The sequence below is a fragment of the Alligator sinensis genome, unplaced genomic scaffold, assembly GCF_000455745.1.
Source record: "Alligator sinensis unplaced genomic scaffold, ASM45574v1 scaffold601_1, whole genome shotgun sequence".
In the NCBI taxonomy this organism is placed as follows: Eukaryota; Metazoa; Chordata; order Crocodylia; family Alligatoridae; genus Alligator; species Alligator sinensis.
The window spans coordinates 4,044,778-4,066,487 of NW_005841905.1; the positions used below are offsets into that span (position 1 = coordinate 4,044,778).

Genomic DNA, 21,710 nt, shown 5'->3' on the forward strand with positions numbered 1-21,710 from the left:
CTCTTGAATTGCGGTGCCCAGAATTGCACGCAGTACTCCAACTGCGGTCTGACCAGCGCCCGATAGAGGGGAAGTATCACCTCCTTGGATCTATTCGTCATGCATCTGCTGATGCACGATAAAGTGCCATTGGCTTTTTTGATGGCTTCGTCACACTGCCGACTCATGTTCATCTTGGAGTCCACTAGGACTTCAAGATCCCTTTCCACTTCTGTGCCACCCAGCAGGTCGTTCCCTAGGCTGTAGGTGTGCTGGACATTTTTCCTCCCTAGGTGCAGCACTTTGCATTTCTCCTTGTTGAACTGCATTCTGTTGTTTTCTGCCCACTTGTCTAACCTGTCCAGGTCTGCTTGCAGCTGTTCCCTGCCCTCCGGCGTGTCCACTTCTCCCCATAGCTTTGTGTCATCTGCAAACTTGGACAGAGGACATTTCACTCCCTCGTCCAAGTCTCTGATGAAGACATTAAAGAGTATCAGTCCAAGGACCGAGCCCTGCGGAACCCCACATATCATATGTGAAAACAGAACAAGTGGATGCATTTCAGTCAGAGTCAGCGTGGGGATATAGTCAGAGACATACAAAAGTATCTTAAGTCTGGAGCAAGAGAGGAGGGAAAGCCAATGGAAGCTCTCCAAAAAGACATTATGGATATGACTCATTGAGCACGCATGTGCAGAGGCACAAGTTTCCCATGGGAAAAATAGCAGCAGCATATATTTGTGCCTCTACTGTTTGTGCCCAGGCATGCCCCTGCACGTATGCTCTGGTGTGCAGCAAAGTGACCTGGGTAGGGTAGGGGAGGCTGGGGTCCTGGAGGCCTCCTAAGGGCAGCAGCCTTACCTGGGGAACTGGGGGCCTCTTAGGACAGCAGCAGTGCCAAGCCAGCTGCTCAAAACCTGGCCAGCAGCCAGAACATAGCTGTGGCTGGCCATGCTCCCTTTCTGGCACTACATGCTGCTGCCACATGCGCCCCACCACTTTTTTCAACAGCAAGTTTGGTTTTTTTTACGCTGGGTTCCTCCGGTGTCAACCCTCCCCCCCACAAATGCTGCAAATTAGCAGCATGGTGAATGGGTGCACGTGTGCCACATGCAGTTGGTGGTGCCTCAGACTGCTTTGAGATGCTTCAACCTGAACATGCGCACTCATCAGGATGTGTCTTATGGATGCGTCCAGACAAGCACAGACACTTGTTTCCCTGGGCATGAGTAGCAGTGTGGAATGCCCATGCCATGTGCACCACAGCAGCCTTACCTGGGCCGCCACGGCAGGAAGCCTGGCCAGCAGGTGGCACATGGCTTCAGCTGGCCAGGCTCTGGTTTTGGGCAGCATGTGCTCCTGCCATGTGCTCTATTTTTAAACCAAATTATTTTTAAAAGCCATTTAAATCATGATCACTGATTTAAAATGGCTCCAAGACAATAAACTTATGTTTAAAAATACAACACTGGAATTTAATAAAAATGAGGAAACTTGAGGTGTGAATGGGAAAAGTCCTGATTGTTAGGAACCAATAACTTCTAAAGCTTCCTAAATATACTTTGTATGGGCCATTGCTAGTTAGTTCTCATAATTTAAGTTCTACTAAATTCAATTTTCCATCTGCCACAGAAAGGTCTTATTTCCCAGACTCTGGCTGTGTACACACATTCATATCATCCCACGTTTGTTTTCCCGAGAGAAAAATGGACCTGTATATTTCAAACAGAGAAGCAAAGAGCCTTGCCAGGGGTTCCTAGAGCATGCAGTCCAGAGAACTTTACAGGCTTTTTTTTTTTTTTTTTTTTAAATACGAATGTAGGCAGGGATCATCAGGGAAGGGATCATCAGCCTTCCCTTCCCCAGTGCTGTGTTCCAGCCCAGCTGCAACTGGACAGAGGGAATGCTTGTATGCTTCCTGGCTCCCAAGTGCTGCGGTGTGATTCAGACAGGGAACAAGCCAGCAGCAGAATATGCCTCCTAGGGGCGCCTATACACAAGCCAGGAGGCTGCTCTGATGTATTATAATCACAGTGCATTGGAGCAGACTCGATTAATGGAGTCTGTTGGAGCATAGCAATTACTGCGTACCAGCATCTCGTATATCAGCATCCCTGTGCTTCAAAATGATGGCAGGGGCGCTTTAGCTAAAACTTGTTCAATGAGCTTTAGATAAAGTGCCCCCGTTGCCATTTTAAAGTGCAGGGACCCTGATATACGAGATGCTCCGGGCACTTTAATTAAACACTCCCAGAGCACATGTCAAAATGCTCTAAGTGCTTCATCAAGTGGTGTATGGTACAAGTTATTGCCATTCCAAAACCATGCAAAGACCTCACACTGGTGGCCAGCTACCAACCAGCTGCACTACTGTCTGTGTGCTACAAGGTCCTTGAGCGCCTCATTTTACAATGGCTATCCCTGGAAGTAGAGACCATCCTTATGTCAATCAAGCCAGATTTCACAAGAGCCTTACTTTGCAATGCCCCTTATGGAGCAACCTCCCTGACCATGATCAGTTTGTAGAAGCCCTTTGTATCAAGGAACGGGAATCATGGGAACTCAAACAAGTTCCTTGTGACAAATCTGCTGGCTTTGAACTATTGCAGCAAGAGTGATCTCTGCTAAAGAGGTTCAGAACAGGCCAAGGCCCCTGCGCAGAACACCTTCCCTGCTGGGGCCTCAGTGCTAACCCATCATGCATTTGTGGAGAGATGCAAACAATTTTGCACATCACTGAGGAGTGTCCCCTCTATAAACTAAGAGGTGGATTGATAACTTTGAACTCAGTCAACAAGGAGACTATTGCTTAGCGTTGTGGATTTGCATTCACTAAATAAATAAATAGGCTTTTCCAGCTGGAAGTAGTCAGGGGGAGTGTTCTGCTCCCTGTTTGGCTGGGACTGACACCCGCTTTCCTCCTGCTGTGGGAGATGGAGGAAGAAGCAGAAAAGCCCAGTGGCTGCCACTACAGAAGTTGTCTCCCAAAATATATTCTCCAGGGAGCCACTTCACTAGGTTGTACCTGAGGTTTTTTTCCCTACCAGAGTGGCTACTTTTACCATGGGAGAAAAATTATGAACATCTGGACACTCATGGTTTCTCTCAAGACAGCAGGGACTCTCCCTGGAGAAAATGAACATCTGTCTAAGCCCTCTGAAAAAATAGGTAGCATCATTCAAATTACTGTTTAGTGAAGGTTTTTTCCCCCTACTTCAATATTGCTTGTGCAGGACCAGAGAAAAGGTCTGTGGTCTCCAAAATCAACCATGAAGGGAAATGTTCTGTTGCTGTTTCTTTAGTTTCCCAGTTAGCAGCATTTAAGATATTACATGTAATAAGTTACAATACATTCACAAATCCCAGGTAGACAAGAACCTACATGCTTTTGGATCCAATTTTTTTGTCTTCAAACTGTACAGTAGTTTCTTTATCCCCCTAATTTTGACCAACTTGTAATTTGATACCAAACATAGCCAGATAGTTTTAGTTTACTGACTCAGAGAAAGAGAGAGAGAATATATGTTTGCAAGAGTAATGAGAAGAAAACAAGTCTTGTATATGCTTGCCTGTCCCCAGAATTCAATGGAGGAGAAGTTGGTGGTTTAGAATAAGAAGAAAAAGATTACAAGGAGAAATCCTACAATGAGGTGAACTCCGGAAATGACATTTGAGCATGAGGCTGGTTTGTTTCTCCTCCTTAAACCTCTGAGTGCTTCACAGAATTTTGTGTAACCAGCACCCTTTTTTTCCTGAGTGTGCAAGTGATTTAAAAGCTACAGACTTGGCTTTGCTAAATTAATGGATTACATTCCCATAAAGAATGACAATGCCAAAGAACCCTGGGACCAAGTCTGTGCTACTGACTGTAATGGTCCTGATGAAGGCAGCAATGTTTTTGGTGACGTAGGCACATGCCCTGCTCGAGATTATATTAAATTATGAGGGGGGCAAAGGCATTTTTGCTCTTCGTACTATAAATATACTACACAACATTCCAATATTCAGACATAGATCTGTACTTTTAAATCAATCCTGCATCAATACCCAAAGATGATATTGGCTGCAATACTTTTTACTGGAATCTACTGTTACTGGTCCCACTTTTCCTAGTAGAAGAGAAAAATAATGTGCTCTCCCTTTCCACAGGCACTGAAGATTTTGAGCTCTTTTTCAATTCTCTGCAACTTCAGGTAGCATTGAATCTCACTGGAGAATTTAGATTGTTTCAGGTGACAACGGAGATGCATCCTTCCAAGGAATTTTGAAGTCAGACACTATTCAAATGCATTTCACCTTGTTTCAGTTGTGGCTTCCTTACCTTCTATACTTGTTTCTTGATGGACTTGAATGCAATCAACTTAAACGAACTACAACTTTCCCTTAAAAATGAAATCTGAGAAGGAAATGAGTTGCAGCTGAGGTAGCTCTGACTTTTATGCAGTCAGAAAAGCAATGCAAGTTTCTACTAGGTGTTCATGGGTACCACTGGTGAAAATATCCTAAACTCCTGTGAGGACAGCATATGTACTATGAATGACATCCATGTGCACAGAGTCTTGAAACAGCCAATTCTATGCACATTTGAAATGTTTTGGAATACATGAGGGTGTTTTAGGACATAACGGCAACTTCAAAATAAAACCATTTAGGGCCAAATGATCATTCACTGGATGACATCACTTCTCTACATGATCAAAAACTATAGGTGCCGATGCCATCATCAATGTTCTCTACTATTGTGTAATTTCCAACTTTGTTGTAGACATACAATTTGGGCAGCCATTTTGCTGTTATTTTCTGAAACATCCTTATATTACTACATGGAAAGCAACTAAGTCCTAAGTCTCTTTCCCCCCGCAACCCTTTTTCCAAGCCAATGTAGTGAAAAGCCCTGTGGATACAAGTATGCATTAATCTGCTCTTGAAAAACCCAAGTAAACAAAATGGGAATATACAATAAACGGTAAATGTAGGAAGTACAAAACTTAGCAGGTTGTATCTGCTGTTGCCAGAAACAGTAATCTGTCCAGTGATTATCCAAATAAATATGAATATTACACATGAACATTTAATACATCTGTTGAGCACTTCTTTGACTGACTATCAGAAAGGGCTTTACAAAGACTAGATTATGGCAGTCTCATTTTTCAATAGAAAGAAAAAGTGGCAGAGTTGAGAATAAGACTCCTGTTTCCTTTCTCCCAGTTCTTGCTCTACTAGGGACAATGCCTTTCCTTGGTCGTGACATGTTGCCAGATAATGAGTCTGTAAGGGGGTATTTATGATACGGAGATGCCAAGGGATCAAAAGCCTAATTGTGTAATGAAGACTTTTAGCAAGGGAATGCAGAACTAACAACTGGATTGAAAAGGCTCCATCCACCTTGGAGAGCAGAATTGACTAGATTGCTTGGGGCATACTTACATATGGAATGCTAGTATTGGTGATAAAGTAAAATATTCAAGAAGTATTTGGTCTTACCTTCAGCTCTTACATTAGACTAAACAAAGAGGCTGTTGTGGATTCTTGTAGCCAAGTTTAAATTTCAAGCTAACCACTAAAGTTTTTATTTTCTGAGTACCACAAAAGCTTATAAAGACCCATACCCTCTTTCTGGAGTTATTTTCAATTAGAATAGAATTAGTTATAATTTTATACCTATAATTACATGAAAACAAAAATATGATACTGTATGGTGCAATGCATGTATTTAGAAAACTCATCACAGATAATGAAAAGTATCAATATTATTTTCTGAATGTTCATGGGACACATGATAGGTATATGATCTTGTAAAATCTATATTAACTCAAAAGAAAATGTAATGAGGCTATCAAAAATTTCTTTGCTTTTAGAACAGTGATGCAGTAAAATAGCTTGTCTAGAGAAGCTGTGGAATCTCCATCGTTGAAGGTGTTCAAGAAGAAGTTGCATAAGCATTGGCCAGGTGTAGCTATGCCCATGGTATTTACTATGGGTATTGTCCATACTTCTGGGCTTTGCTGCTCATTGCCACATGGGGCCAGAAGGAATTTTTTTCTCTTCTTGCTACTTCAGGTGTCAGGTCACCTTCCTCAAAACCATTGGGTGTTGGCTGCAGACAAGACTAAGGATATGGACTGGGGTATGCTCCTTCTAAGACTTAATCCTGGAAATTCCTGGCTAGAGGATTTGCCCCTCTGCTCAGTGTCAGACTGATTGCATCTTTGGAGTCAGGAAGGAATTTTACCCCATAGTCAGATTGCTACAAGCTCTGTAGCAGAAGGATGTTGGCCACCATGGTCCCTTTGCTTTACCTGTGGCAGGCTAGGGCGTTATATCTTGTGGTTCTGTCAGGGCAGACCGCATTGTTTTTCCTAAGAGGCTAGACAATGGATTTGCATAGGATGGTTTGGATAGGGGTGATCCTGCCTCAGGCAGGCAGTTGGACTAGCTGACCTCTAGAGGTCCCTTCCAGCCCTACTTTTCAATGATTCTATGAAATGAGTAAAAAGTTTCTTGCAAGCCCAGATGAAGAACACAATTTATAATGAATGGTTATAGTTTGAAAAAAAACCCAAAAAAATCAAGGCAAGAGAGGTTAAGCGACTGTGCTGTTACTCATCAAGTCTTTGACAATACAAATAGTTAGAGCACATCTCCCAAATTTTTAAAGGCTAACACTTGCTATCACAGAGGACAGTTGGGGGTGAGGGGCAGCAGTGGGGACAATAAGTAGGGGAGCAGGTGGTAGGGGACAGACAGTGGCAGAGTGGTGGGGGGGCAGCTGGGGGGAGCACTGGGGGAAAGGAAGTAGGGGGCGGGGACAGATTATGTTCTGGGGAACAGGAAGGAAGCAGGGGGTGGCTACTCCTCCCCCTCACGCCTGGTCTATGACAAAGATGGGAACAGCTACCCCCAGGCCTTCTCCAGACTGGCGTGACCCTGATCTGAAGAAGGCACATTTTCCTGCCACTCAACTCCTCCTGGTCCCTGGGAGGAATCAAGCAGGGGGGAAGTGCATAGGCATTCATGCTCCCTGAAGAACCTCTCCCAGAGGCAACCTCTACCAGACTGGAGATGGGTTATTTTTCTCTCAGAACAGCCATTTTTGTTCCTGGAGAAACTGTGCAAACACTTGTGCTTCTATGGTTCCTACCAGGAGAACTGCGATTCTCCCAGTAGAAATGTAACACCTGTATGTGACCAAAGTCACTACCACACAGTATCACTGGAACCAAGCATTTAGCCAGACAGATAGATAAGCTATTCACAAAGGTAACAAATATAACCATTGCTTCAGTATAAAATGTTTTGGAAGAGATCTAAAGCTTCTTATGTCAGGCGTAAGTGAACTTTTCTTTGGGAGATACTCTTCTGACATCCAGCTATTAAAGAGTTCCTTTCACACATCCATCTGGAGAAGCCAGTACCAATACCCTGTCTCTGAACCTAGATCTGCAGATACATTAGATGTAACATAACAATTCCTATGATTACGACCTAAAAATTATCAGCATTTCAGAAATGCTCAGCATTTTTAAAGAGTGGGTGCTTTTACAGATGCCTAAATATGGACAAGGGAATCTGACATAATGTGCCAAATTTTAAAAAACTTTGGCTTTGATTTATAAGCTAGATAAATTAAGTTGACTCACTAGAACTTAGGCTCTTTTCCTAGACTTTTGTTCTGTGATTATGAATGCTATCAAATTAATGGAGCTCATCCCTCAGAAAACATCAGATCTGAAAGCAGTGGTTCTCAACCTTTTGAGACTCTAGGCACCCCTTCACAGCTATTGGGAATTGAATGGCAATCCATTTCATAAACTAATGTATTAATTATGGTACTTGCCTCCTTGCACAGGGGTCACGACAAGAAGGGTAGGAGCAGTAACTTGCCTCTGTACAGGAATCAAGCAGAGAGGGAGGAGAAAGCACTTACCTCCTCACATGAAGGCTGAGTAGTAAGGAATATGTGCTTACCTCCTCACAACCTGCAGCACCCTTAAAATGATCTCAAGGAGCCCAGTATGTCACAGTACCCCAGTTGAGAATCACTGTCCCAGCAAGTCCCAACACACTTAAGCTTGGTCTATAAATACATAATTTATTTTTGCCACTTCTGCCACACTGAAAGAGGCATTTCCTTGGCTGAAATACTAAATGTACAATATACATAATAACACCTTTTAAATGTTTGGTTTCTTGTAGCAATAAAATGTTCCCTCAGAAAGGCTGCTTTAGGGCTCCTGTTCTTGTGACTTCCCAACTCAATCAATATCCACTATGAAGTTATAATATCCACACTTGGAGTTAATATGCACCAGCTGGAGGGTTTGTAAAAGCACATTTATAGAAAGGCAACACTTCACAGAGGCAAAAATTTCAATAGCTGCAGTACACAGAAAAATTGTACAGTGACCATTGCCAGTTATAACCGTGTACTAGTAACAACAAAATGACACCTACTTTATTTAATTTGCAAGGCAGAAGTTCTTCTAGACCCATGACAGCTGTTTCTAGGCTACACAGAACTTAATGAATTATATCTAGGCACAACTATGATAGGACTAGAAGCAGACCCCACATATTGCATCAGGAGCAAGGTCAGAATGGTAACAAATTCTCAAATCTTATAGTGGGGAGTGTAAGGAAGAGAAGAGACACCGGTGGCAGAGAGTAAGACACCGGGGTTAGAAGGGTGCTTGCAAGCAGCTATCCCGTTGCCGAAGCTACACAGAGCCACACAGGGATCCTTGTTCTCCTGGTGTTTCCGGAGAGGAGGAGGGAGGAATGTGAGCTCTGTGATAGAGAGAGACTCAGAGCAGACAAAGGGGGAACAACCAGAACTGGAAATTCCTGAATCCAACAGAGTGAGAGAGGGAACGGCTGAGAGCATCCAGGAGGCTGCAAGGAAGGTTCTTCAGGGAGTCAGCTCTAATGAGAGAGCTGATAGGGAAGAAGCCAAGACAAAGCAGCTTTCAGGTAACCTGAAGCTTCAGCAGAGCAGACCAGCAAGAAGGACTGAGAAGGAGGTACCATAAAGACCTGAATAGAAGGACAGAGATAAGTTAACTTTGTTTTCTCCACCTGGGAGGAGGGGAAAAACCCTCCTAGACACAGAGCAACTATCTGCACATAAGCCAGGAGGCTGTTTAAACACAAGTCAGTTCATTTTCTAAAGCCCGGATGGAGGCTAACCAGGACTAAGTTGGTGGTGATTTATTTGAGTCAGAGGCATAGGAAGGACTCTGATAGATTTGGCAGATTATATGGACTATAAGAGTTAACATCCAGTGGAATGGGAGAGGGTATAGGGGTTGGTGGAGCCCTCACTATACTAAGGCGGACATAAGGACCAATTGTGCAAGAAGCTACATGCCCAGACATTTCTTTTTTTCTCTCTTATCAGCAAGTTGTGGCAGGGAGGAGTGGGGGGGTGGCGAATTCAAGAGTGTGGGTGTGCAGAATCAAGAAGGGTACTGGCAGTCTTCAGCCAGATGGCTAAAGAGCAACGACTGCCTTAGTAGAAAAAAAGAAAAGGATAACCTTACGGAGAAGGCGATAACGATCTGAGACTAATTAATTACTTACATTGAGGAGAGACTGACATCAATTACACTTTAAGGTTCATCAGAAATGGACAGGAGGAAAAAGTAGTAAAGAAAACATGCTTCATTTAGAAACCAAGGAATAAAGTTCTGATGTTAAGAAATTCTGTTTTAAACCACAGGGTCAGGTTAAAGTAAGAAGGATCTCTAGAACGTCATTTCCTTCCCTGTCATCAGTATGAGACTCATACAATTCTCTCTTTGTTTAGACAAAAGAATGCATTCCTAAATGCATCAAAGCATGTGTAGGAGAGGACAACTATCTTAAGTTCAAACAAGTATCAGAGGTTCTACTTAATGGCAGAAGACACTGACAACAAATGCCTTGTTGCAACTGCCAGAGCCACTAGCAAGTTTGAGAAGAAAAGCTACAATATTTAGCAAATTATTTTAGATTCTTGGTAGACAACTTCTTGTTAACCAAACTGCTTTATAAAGGCAGAATAGTTCTAGGCCTTTTTTCAGGACAAATGTTACAAATTAAATAGGGAGAAAAAGGAAAACTATAAAGGCAAAATTTTCTCTCTTTATGTTAGGGTGACAATATTTGGATCTTGGGGAGCACTGGATTTACAGCTGAATACAAGGCTTTAACCTGTGGCCTAGAAGAGCTCCTAACCACAAGGCAGAATGATAGCTAAGCCATCCATTTGCATATGCTAAGTAACCGTCTTAACTGTGTTAACTATTTTTTCTGAGAAAAAGCAGGAAGTAAGTCTGTGTGGGTCTGTGTGCTGTGACAAGGTGACATTTTAGGAATGTGGAAGATGGTACAACATGAGACAGAAAAACAGACTGGAACGTGAAAAACAACATGTAATTGGTAACAGAATCCAAGATGAACATATGCGAAAAGGTGAATGGTAATTGGTGAAGAAGCCTCCAGAAGCTTCCACGTTTTGGTCAAAGTCTGCCCATTGACCAAAGAAGAGAAAAGTCAAGGTCTTAGATATGCGTTCATAGCAAAAAGGCATGTAAATGAATGAAATGCATAGGCAATTCCACGCTAATGAAGTAAACAGTAAACAGAGGCAAAGCTTGAGATAGGAGGAGAAATGGGTGGAACAAAAGGAAGAACGAAGGTGGAGTGAATGTTAATGAGTATAAACCAAAGTGTATAAATGTGGGTAAAAACTATTGTTCACTGCTGCTCCCCTGGTTTCATAGGCTGTGTCTGTGAGGGAGCTCGCCCGAAGCTGTCTCCATTCTGAATAAAGCTGTTGCGAGCAATGTGCGCTGGTGTTTGCTCCCTGCCTGCTCTGGCTAAATGAGTAACAGAACCCATGAGCGATTGGATAGTTGTCTCCCTAGTCGCTGGGCGCCACATGGAGTCGGGGTCCAACACTTTATACTAGAAGGAAAGATGGCCAAGGGATCATTTCTCTATTGCCCATGCATATGTAGCAGAGGTCTTTCTTCAGGAGAAAGAAACAATCCAACTGTATTAGGGAAAATGGAAGATACCATTATTGGTAGTTCTTGTAAACTTGGAAGGAAGTCTAGATAGGTCATGCATAAGCTCCATTTGTTATGTTGCAATAGCTGGGTTAGAAAAGGGAGGTGCCTATATTATTACAAGAAAGGAAAGACCAGATATTTGCCAGTGTACTTTCCCAGCACCCTAAAAAGCTATTATGAACCTTCAGCTTCTCTGTGCAAGGCCCCACAATCAGGAGTTACACTGGGTTAACCAAAATGAGGAGAAAAAACACAGATGTAAGCTCTCAGTGTGGAAAAGGACTGTCATGCTTTTTCCATATACTATCTGCTGGTCAGGATTACTTTAAGACAGAGGTGCTCAACCTGTGACCCGTGGGCCAGATCTGGTCCCCAGAGCTGTGTTCTCTCCGGCCTGTGGAGTTCCCCATGGGTCCAAAAGTTTGGCAGTGGGGGCGCAGTCACCTGGATAGTGTGGTCCTGCTCACTAAATCAGGGTGAGGGTTGTGCAAGGCCCAATCTTGGTGTGCAGGCCTGGTGCAGAGAGCCAGGGCCCAATTCCAGTATGCAGGGCAGGGCTGGTGTGAGGTCTGATCCCAAGGCTGGGTAGAGGCAGCACAGGGCACCAGGGCATGATCCTGGCAGGCAGGGCCTAATACTGGTGCATGGGGCCAAGTGGGGGGTAGCATTAGTAGCACCAGGCGATGGTGTGTGGGGCCAGCATAGGGCCTGATCCAGATGTAAAGGGGACAGCTGAGGCCATGTAGACCCTGATCCTGGCACACAGGGAACAGTTCAGCCTGCAAACCACCACCACGCCCCTCGTCTGGTTCACAGGGTCAAAAGGATTAGCACCACTGTCTCAAGGCAATCCTGGTACTCTGGAAACATTAACTTCAGCATCCTAATGTAATCAGATTTATTATTACTATGTAAGCACACAGTATTACAAAAGCTTCTTCATTTATTTGACTTTTCAGATCAATTAGACTATCTCTAAGCAGTATCATTTACTGAAGTGATTCTCTGGTTGTGGAGCTATTCCACTGAGCTTTGATTCACAGATTGTTAGGGGCTGGAAGGGACTTTGCAGATCATCGGGTCCAGACCCCCTGCTCTAGGCAGGCAGACAACTGGGGTCAAGTGACCCTAGTGAGGTGACTGTCTAGTCTTCTCTTCAAAACCTCCAGGGTAGGTGAGTATATGGAACTCTGGAGGGAGTTTATTCCGCAGTCCCGACACCCTGACTGTGAAGGAGTTTTTTTTTGGTATTAAGCCTGAAGCCTGGAGTTTGTATCCATTGGTTCTAGTCTTCCCTGGTGGTGTCCTAGTGAACAGCTGTTTACTGAGCTCCTGATGCACTCCTCTGATATAGTGGTATGCTGCTATCAAGTCCCCTCTCAACCTTCTCTTCAGGCTAAAGAGGCCCAGGTCCCTCAGCCTTTCTTCGTATGGTTTGCCTTGCAAGTCCCTGATCATATGGGTGGCTCTTTTCTGGACCCTCTCAAGTTTTTCCACATCCTTACTGAAATGCAGCATCCAGAACTGGATGCAGTACTCCCAACTGCAGTCTCACCAGTGCTGAGTACGGCGGGAATAATACTTCCTTAGTTTTACACAAGATGCATCGGTTGATGCATGCCAGCGTGTTGTTTGCCTTGCTGACCACCGCCTCGCACTGATGGCTCATATTCATACGATGGTCAATCACTACCCCAGGTCCCTTTCAGCCATGGTGCAAGTCAAGCTGTCACCACCAAGTCTGTTGAGGGTTGTTTGCCCCCAGATGGAGCAGCTTACACTTGGAAGTATTAAACTTAGTCTGGTTCTGGTCTGCCCAACTCTCAAGCCTGTCCAGGTCCGCCTGTATGTGTGACCTATCTTCTGACGTATCCACACTGCCCTATAACTTGGTGTCATCTGCGAACTTGGCCAGTGAACTCTTCACTCCCCCATCCAAATAATTGATTTAATAAGCATTAATCATTGATTTAATAATAATTTGATTTAATAAGTATGGAGAATATCTGGGTTTTCAAGGAATAATGTTAGTTGCTGTTGTCATTCATTTGCTTTAGTGGGGAGTTTCCAGAAGCAGAAACTTTTAATCTCTCTCTCTCTCTCTCTCTCTCTCCAATTTTCATAAGAGCAGAGTGTCTTTTCTGGAGCATATTCAAATCATGGGTAAAAATTTTAAGAAGTCCTGAAATGCCTAAGAGACTAAGCCTCATGGATGCAGGTGATTATATTACTTTATAGTCAAATTTGTACATAACCAAAATGGAGAGAGAGCAAACAGACGGACTAGAACAAATGACAAAATAAGCAGAGATGGCAATACTTGATTTAGTCGAAACACAAGGGAAAGCACAAACAGTTATAAAATTTCCCGGAAGCCATCTATTTTTTTCTTAAAAATAAAGGTGATTTTTTAAACCCTTTCTATAACACATTTTCAGGTTTTTAGAACTGTAACCTGGAATTCTAGTTGCTTCAGAAAGATGTGATATTGGGACAGGGATTTCAACATTAAGCAACATGTCACTAGAAAATTTTGAGAGCCACCAATACACAGAAGTACCAGAAGTAGATACTTTAACAACAAAATCAAATCAGAATAACCTGTTCATTATGTGATATTTTATGTCCAAGTTTAACAGAGATAAAAGATGCCAGCAGAGGAAGTCAGTTTAACTTTCAAGAGAAAGATGTAATATAAAGTTATCTCAAGTTCAGGACATAGTTATATTTAGTCATACACAAATTTACAAGCTTTAACTCACATTTCTGGACTACTAGAAAATTCTCCGTTTTATATTTTTAATATTAAATCATAGTTGAACTTTAAAAAGGAAAAGCCAGCTTCAGAATATTTTCACTCGTTTGAAATTGCACATGTAAATATATAAAATAAGTAGAAAAGCCTTTCCCCAAAAACCTAGTCTTTAGAAGGTTTTATTAGAAAGTCCAGACAGAGGGCTCTTACAATACAAAAACCACACAAACATTGCTCAAGAAAGATAGAAGGCCCTAGCACACTCACTAGATAAGAATGTTCAGAATTATTAATTTAGACAAAAGTTGCCTTATATAGTCATCAAGGCTAGCAAACAGATGCTACAGAGCAAGTGGAACTGTTGCCAGTTACTTCAGACTGGAAAATATGAGAACAAAATCCTCTGCTAGTTGCCAGCTAATTCCTCCTGTTCCTCTCTCCTAACAAAAATACTAAAGAAAAGCTTTTTTTGGCCACTGCCATCAACTTCGAGGCAGTGGACAGAATTGTGTTATAGAACTTTGCTGCTGTAGTAGTACACCTGATTTTAGATTTCCTACAGAAGTTACACACACAAACAATGAAGAATATTCAATGGGTAAGAAATCCTGTTGTAAGAAAGCATACACTTTAATAGGCAGTGGTCTAACTTGCCAAATTAGCAGTCTGCTTCTTTTGGACAATCCATATTCAGTTAGGATGAATCATTCTCACTACCTCAGTTTCAAGAGTCTGATACATTTAGGGATTTTCCTCATAATTCACCACCTTGCCAAGAAGAACCAAAATACAGATTTTTTTTCGTTTGGTTTCCAACAACAAGGAATTAAACTACTCCCAAACACAAAATTATTATTTTAAATTCCACAGTCATCAAGCACTACCATATAGCAGCATGACATGACTCCACCCTTTACCTAGAAATGTTCACCAATTTATCTAAGAAAATATTGCCTTACAAATCTTACATGTGTTTCTTGGGTTAGACTAGACATGTATGTTTCTTCAAAATGGATAGAATAATCTACACAACAAAGTCAAAGCTTTATGAGCTGCAAGGCTCCCCAAACAAACCATCTTTTCCTGATTCAGATATATTAGTATTAGTTACTCCAAGACTTTTCCTAGACTGAAAGCATTCACATATTAGCCAATTTGCAAAACTTTGCCCTGGAAGCTAGTAAGTGTTCATTAAAATATAAAAAATGAAGATGCCAATTTAGAGCAGGCTGTAAAGGAAATAGTGGGAACAATTAACTGGAGAAGTTCTAAAAGCAACAGTTTTAGAACAAGTTATAAATATAGCCACGTTTTTCAGAGACCATAAGTCAGACTTTGTTCTAGAGTGCTTGTTACAATTTACGGAAAAGAATGCAAGTCCTGCAAAAGTTTAACAGGCCCAAAAGATTCCAGTATGTCTCTCAAAAATGTTTTCAGTCAAAAAGTATAAGCACAAATAGGAAAAATCCTGAGAAATGCTTACACTTCATTTTCTGGCAGCTTTATACCATTCAGACCTGAAGATTAGTAAGCAGGTTCTTCGACAATCATTGGTTTTAGGTAATTTGTGACAGATTAAGACTAATGGGCACTTTTACACATATTCTAGTGGTGGTGGGAGGAGGTGCTTTAATTAAAGTGGCTCTGAGAGCTACTCTAATTAAAGGGCCACAGCATCTTGTGCAGCAGCATCCCCATGCTTCAAAACGGTAGTGGGGGTGCTTGAACTAAAGCTTGTTTGATGATCTTTAGTTAAAGAGCCCCAACACCATTTTGAAGCATGGGGATGCTAATACACAAGACATGGAGGCTGGCTGGAGTGCGGTAATTACCACAATTAATCAAGCCTGCTCTGACACGCTGCAATTACAGAGCACTGGAGTAGCCTCCATGCTTGTGTATAGGCACCCCATGATTGTATCTAGGATGAAAACAACTTTGATATCATCAAGGCACATCTAGAAGACTAAAAGGAAACTGAAAGATCATGTCCCAAAGCACCTTCCCTAAATTTTGAAGACAACTCTCAAACCACTAGCTAGATTTTGAAGGTTTTACACAAGAATTCATATTTATCTTAGTCTCTTAACGATGATAGTTGTGCAGCTGTGTCTCGGATCCCAAATGAAAGTTAACTCAGCAAGAAGTACTGTAAAGTAACACTAAATATGTACAACAGACAGATGGGAATAATATTTTCCACATACTGAAAATTACATTTGCTATCTTTAATCCAGAATCCCTTGTGCTATACCTAAACCAAGGTTCATTGTGAATAACTACCATATACTATATTTGGAGTGGAAATTATTACTATGAAGCACTTAGTCCATGATCTGTCAATTGACAAGCCATAATTTAAAATCAGTAGTTGAGAAATCTAGGAATTGTATGACCCAAGGCTTGGGTCCTAGCTTTCTGATGGTATAAAACCTGAATCTACAACCTGTTCAAATCAGATGACAAGTAGAAAAGGAAGTAAGATGTTCATATAATAAAAATATGGCTTCGTGACAGGTGATAATAAGGACAGATGTCATATGATGGGTCAGAGCTCAAAGAAATTGGTGAGACCACTAAGCCTGTCTCAAGCCTTGGATTAATTATTCCGAAGGAAAAATAGAGGAGTACAGCGGTATCATGTTACCATGAGGAAAGCTAGGGCGTGAATTTCCATCATACTGGCTCTCTTCTGCCCATGTGCATGCTCTTTTTCCTGTGCTAAATGTGTAGGAGCTTACCCCTTAACAAAACAGGGGAGTAAGACATCTTATCTTTACTGCAGGAAAGAATGTGCACATGGACAGCAACTGCAGAGTTGCAGATGAATTGTAAGTGCTCACCCTGGTTTATCTGTAACTTGCTTGTCTTCCCATTCTCAAAGTTTAAGCCTCAGCTTTTTCCATAGCTTGTACCTCATTCCAAATTCAAGAGTACAATTTTGAAGTTCCTCAGAAGATTTCATTTTTTATGACATTCATTTTGTAAGGCATTTCTGGATTCCAGAAATAGGAAAGCCCTGAACTACCCAAGTACACATTCTTGCTTCTGTAAATATAGGTTCTTGCTACCTACACATCCTTTTATGCTGTAATTCAGAAAGAGTTGATTTGGGCTCACTGAAGTCAAAAGAAGTGTCTATTTCCATAGTTGTTTTTGTGATGCAATACCAAGATGCCTCAAATGGACATAACTGCCTAAATAAGGGCTAGATTTCTGAGGTATTACAGTACCAATAACCTAAATTTGAACACAGAAATTAGATACTTTTAAGAAGAGATAAAAATGCAGACAAAACTGGAAATAGTTTTATGCGAGTGTCTTTGTTCTAAGACCCCAGAATAATTTTACTATTGCATATTCAGTCCAAAGCGATACTATAACTTTGGCAAGGGTATTATTTGGAAAGTTTGACTATATCCTAAGACAAGATAACATAATTTAAGCATTCTAAATATTCATTCAGTATCATCGTGATTTACTTTCTCTTCCCTTAGAAAAATCAAACAAACTTATTCACTCTCTTACTCTTCTTGTTAATGTAAAATTCAAGAAGCAGAATATTGATTCATACTTACGGGCTTCCTAAGGAAAAAAATAGACAGTGCTCCAATTAAGGGCATGTCCCCAATCAATGGTTCCAGAATAACCCTCATTGTGCCATGAATCTGGAAAAAAAATGAATGGTGTTAAATAAATTATCAAGTATATCCAGTAGTAAATAAGCATTGATGTTTTTGAAAGTCCTTCCTTACAGGTGAAATTTAGGCAGTGCAATGTCTATGTCATCCAAGACTAACTAAAGGAGTAAGTGCCATCTAGGCCCCCCGGCCTATAAGTTTCTTATATGTGGTAAAATTCAGCCTAAACAGTGTTAAATTACACAGTGTTGATATACTTTGATTTATGCACTGTGAATATCATAGTTCCCTGGATGCAACTGGAATGTAAATAATTTTCCCTTATTTATTTATTTTACTATAAACCACAGACTATTATGGAATACAGTGGATTTTTTTAGGTGAATTATCTAATTATTTTATCTCCATCTCAGTGGGTGCATCTATATGTGGAGATCTGGACTGGTTGCACATAGCTGGGAGGCAGCTGCCCCCAGACAGGGGACAACTCTCCCCACCCTGCAGAGAGCAGCACTGGTCCTGATCGCCACATAGCTGAGAGGGAGCGCCCTGCAGCTGGGACAGCTCTCCCCTCCTCACAGGCTTAGCCAGGCAGCAGTGGCCTGCTGTAAAGCATTTTCTGACTAAACAGGAAGGACAAGTGGATAAAGAATGCTTTTAAAACAAACAATTCTCTACATCAAGAACATAAACTTCCATGACTGAAGTGCCCTGTAGGAAGGACATTTGAGGTGCTTACATGAATATTATTTTTACCCTAATGACCTATCTTCTGAACTAAAGAAACAGAATGTAAGGATCTGTATTTGGCAAACTGTGCTATATATGTGCATGTGTGTATCTCAGACAAAGGTGATACTGTATATGAAAACAAAAAAACACTTATTTTCACATTTGAGAGGATAACTCCTATTTCAATTATTTTGCTATTATTCAACAAATAGTAATCACCAGGGATCCTGGTTCTCTCTGATAAAAAAAAAAAAATCCTCAATTTTCGGGTTAAAAAAAGTAACCCAAAATCCACATTTTTTCCATGTTTAAAATGAAATGCCACTAATATGTACACACACACCCCTCCCCCCCACTCCTCGCCACCTCAGTGGTATTTCATTTTGATCATGGAAAAATGGATTTTGGGTTACTTTTTAAAATCTAAAATGTGGGAATTTTTTTTAAACAGAGAAAACCAGGATCCCTGGTACTCACTAAATAATTTGCAAGCAATGAAAACAACAGACTGAAATTTTGTTTTTCAGCAAGAGCTGAAGTATATCACAAAGTATGAGATAGCTTGTAAAACAGTTAAAACAAAGAAAGATTGAACTTTACCTGTATGCTTTTTACACCAGCTCTGCAGAAGTACCTCTTGATCACCAAATCAATTTCACAATTGCCAACAAAACTAAAAAAGGACAGAAAAATATAGTGGCATTTAAATTTTACTTTTTTTAAACTCCAAAACTGCAACACTTTACTGCTGCCTCCAGCATTCTTGTTTTTATCATACTGAAGTTAAACATTCTGTATAAAACAGTTGTACTTTTCAAAAGTAATCACAGCCTATACAGAAATAAATCCCTAATCTTAAAACACTAATGCAAGCTTTTTTGAAGAAAATGGAAGAGATGCGGTATCACCTTTAGAAGTGCACCTAAAACAAAAAAATGTAGCAAGTCATAATATGAGAAGTAATAGAAGGATTTATTAGACATTTCGTTTTAGTGCGTCTAGTAATGGGTCTTGTAGTTCATGGTATGGGTTCCAGACTGCTCCACATTGAGATGCTTTGGATTATTTTATACACAGATGTAGTAACACTGTCTGAGTAAGGCCACATGACCCTTTCTATTATAAAAACCTGCTTTCCCTTTCTCACATCCTTGCAAAATTTGGGCTATAATTTTAAAAGCCAGGTTTCAGCCTCAAGCCTAATTGTTTCAGAACATTTCAATAAAAAATGACTTAGTATTTCTGTGAAGGTGTGTGCACGCACGCGCGCGCGTGCGTACACACATACAAAATCTGGCAATTAATTTTTTTAAGCAACTATGGAATCCCCATGCTTTTGACCAGGAATTGAGATTTAGCAACGGCGGCCTTTGCATCAGAGAGCTGTCTTTTGTTATTCTTGTGGAAATCCACCCAAATTTGGCTAAGTTATAAAACTGAAAACTTGTGTTGCACATACTCAGTTTTGACTCACTAGACTTTAATAACTTAATTCCCTAAAGAGTCCATCTGCACAGAGCATGTTCCAGCACAGGGCTGAGTAGGACTTCACCTCTCACTACAGTTCACAATACTAGGCATGGCCACATGAACTGAGAACTGGAATTTTCTGCTCTGAAGGAATTTTACTGGGCCAAACTAGGGCAGAAAAGGAACCTGTTTAATTTACATGCAAAAGGGTCAAGAGGAGGAAGAAGGCGGAATCAAAAACTCATAAGTGTAGACTTCTGACAGAAAGGTATGAAAGTTCCTGACTGAAAGGAAACTGGCACTTGCTGGCTACTGGGACTGAGGCTAGGAATAAACGGAAGGTAGAAGGTCAGTAGAAAAAGGACTGAGATCATGTAAGGTGCTGGGAAAAAGGGGGTGGGAAAGGATCAGCAAAGACACCAGGACTGAGAACAAGTGAAAGGAACACATCTAAAGATGATCTGGAATGCAGAAAAAACCTTGTCCCTTTTTATTTTAATCTTTCTGGGTGCATTAGGAAGGATATAGAAAATAAGACTAGTCTAGAATGGCTTCAGAACTCTTTAGTGTAGTTTTACACGACTCAGTACCATTTTTGCCTGAAAAAGCCCATAACTTTTTTGTTAAATATATTTTACTCTGATTGTGTGATAGAACTTTTCCTTAGGAGGAAGAATTTCAGTCCCTTTTCCTGCTTGGTGGGAGAATACAGTGACAGACAGGGACATGCACACACCCGTAAATGAATCAGCATACATCTATATCTTGGTCTATTTGTATAACTACCCACCATGCTGCATTCTGTAAAGGCGAGTGAGGAAAACCACTGATTGTATTATTCGTTTCCCACAGGAGTTCGTTCTATTTCAGAGCATGGAAATCCAGCTTGAAGAGTTCCAAATATATTGTCGGTGACTAGCTGCCTCCTTGTTCTCAAAGAGGCTGGACTTACCTGTCCCTTCTCACTCAAGTAAACCTCTTCTGGTCTCTCAGAAAAAGAAACACGTTTGTTTTGCAATTCGAGGAAAGGCTTCTCAGAAATTCTACCTCACGTTGCCTGGGTTTCATGTGGGATGGCTAAAGCCACAGAACTGCAGAGCTCAGAGGTGGCCAAGCTCCACTGCACCTGAAATGTGGCTATTGGTGCATGCCGCCCTTCTGGCTTCCACCCCTTCGTAGAGGTGAATGTGTGGAAAGGGGACATGGCTCAGTTAGTTCTTTTCAATCTTGCCTCATTCCTTTCTGCTTGGTGAAGGGAGTCAAAGAACTGAAGGGCACTTCAGATCCCTCCTGCAAGCAGGCTGAAATGCTCATTGTAAAAAAATCTAAAGACTTTAGTATGAATGATTCCAGTAACTTTTTTTTGCTTTACTTTAAAACTAACCTATATGAATGGAGTAGTATAGAAAGAGTAAGACTTTCATATTAAAGTCTTAGTCCAGACTAAGCAAGACTTTATGCCCAAAGTATAACCTCCAATAATTAAGTGCTGCTCCTTCACAATAATCATTTTAAAATGATGTATTCATAAAGTAAGCCTGCAAACTTCCTTGTTTAGGAAAAGACTACTTAATGTGCACTTCTTTCTCTATCAACAAGCATATTAAAAGTGATTACATTTGCTTAAAGAAATAGACTCCTAAAACTAAAACTCTATTACAAAACCAAACAACATGAGCACAGAATCGAATGACAAATTTATACACTCTAAAATGTTTTTATAAAGGATGTGTACGCTCTGGTATATTAATGATTTACCTGATCTGAAGATCCAAAACAATCTGCCTTTTATCCACATTTTCAGTGTACACTTTTACACCATTTATTCTAATTGGCTGAAACAATAAGAATAGGATTGCTATATTAAAAAGCCCTTCTTCCCAAACGTATCAAGCGATGTTATCTTTAACATAAGAGTTCAGCATTTAAACATTTGCAGCAGAAGTCACTGAAATATTTACTATTGGCATTATTCAAAGCATTACTGGAAAAACGCAATTTAAAACAGTAATTTATTAAGTATGAATATCTAAAGGGGTAGGAATTAACCTGTCATGCTCAGCTTTAAAGGAAAACTGC

General features: G+C 41.0%; 1 protein-coding gene across 1 annotated transcript in view; it reads right to left on the reverse strand.

Annotated features, from left to right (window-relative positions):
* The window catches only part of ESYT2 (extended synaptotagmin 2), a 93,122-nt gene that overhangs the window by 62,720 nt on the left and 8,692 nt on the right, over positions 1–21,710 (reverse strand). The window contains exons 4-6 of the mRNA XM_006018563.3: positions 21,390–21,466; positions 18,762–18,834; positions 17,367–17,456 (exon numbers count right to left, since the gene is read on the reverse strand). Coding sequence (XP_006018625.1) covers positions 17,367–17,456; positions 18,762–18,834; positions 21,390–21,466 — 240 coding nt within the window. The remainder of the gene's footprint in view (positions 1–17,366; positions 17,457–18,761; positions 18,835–21,389; positions 21,467–21,710) is intronic.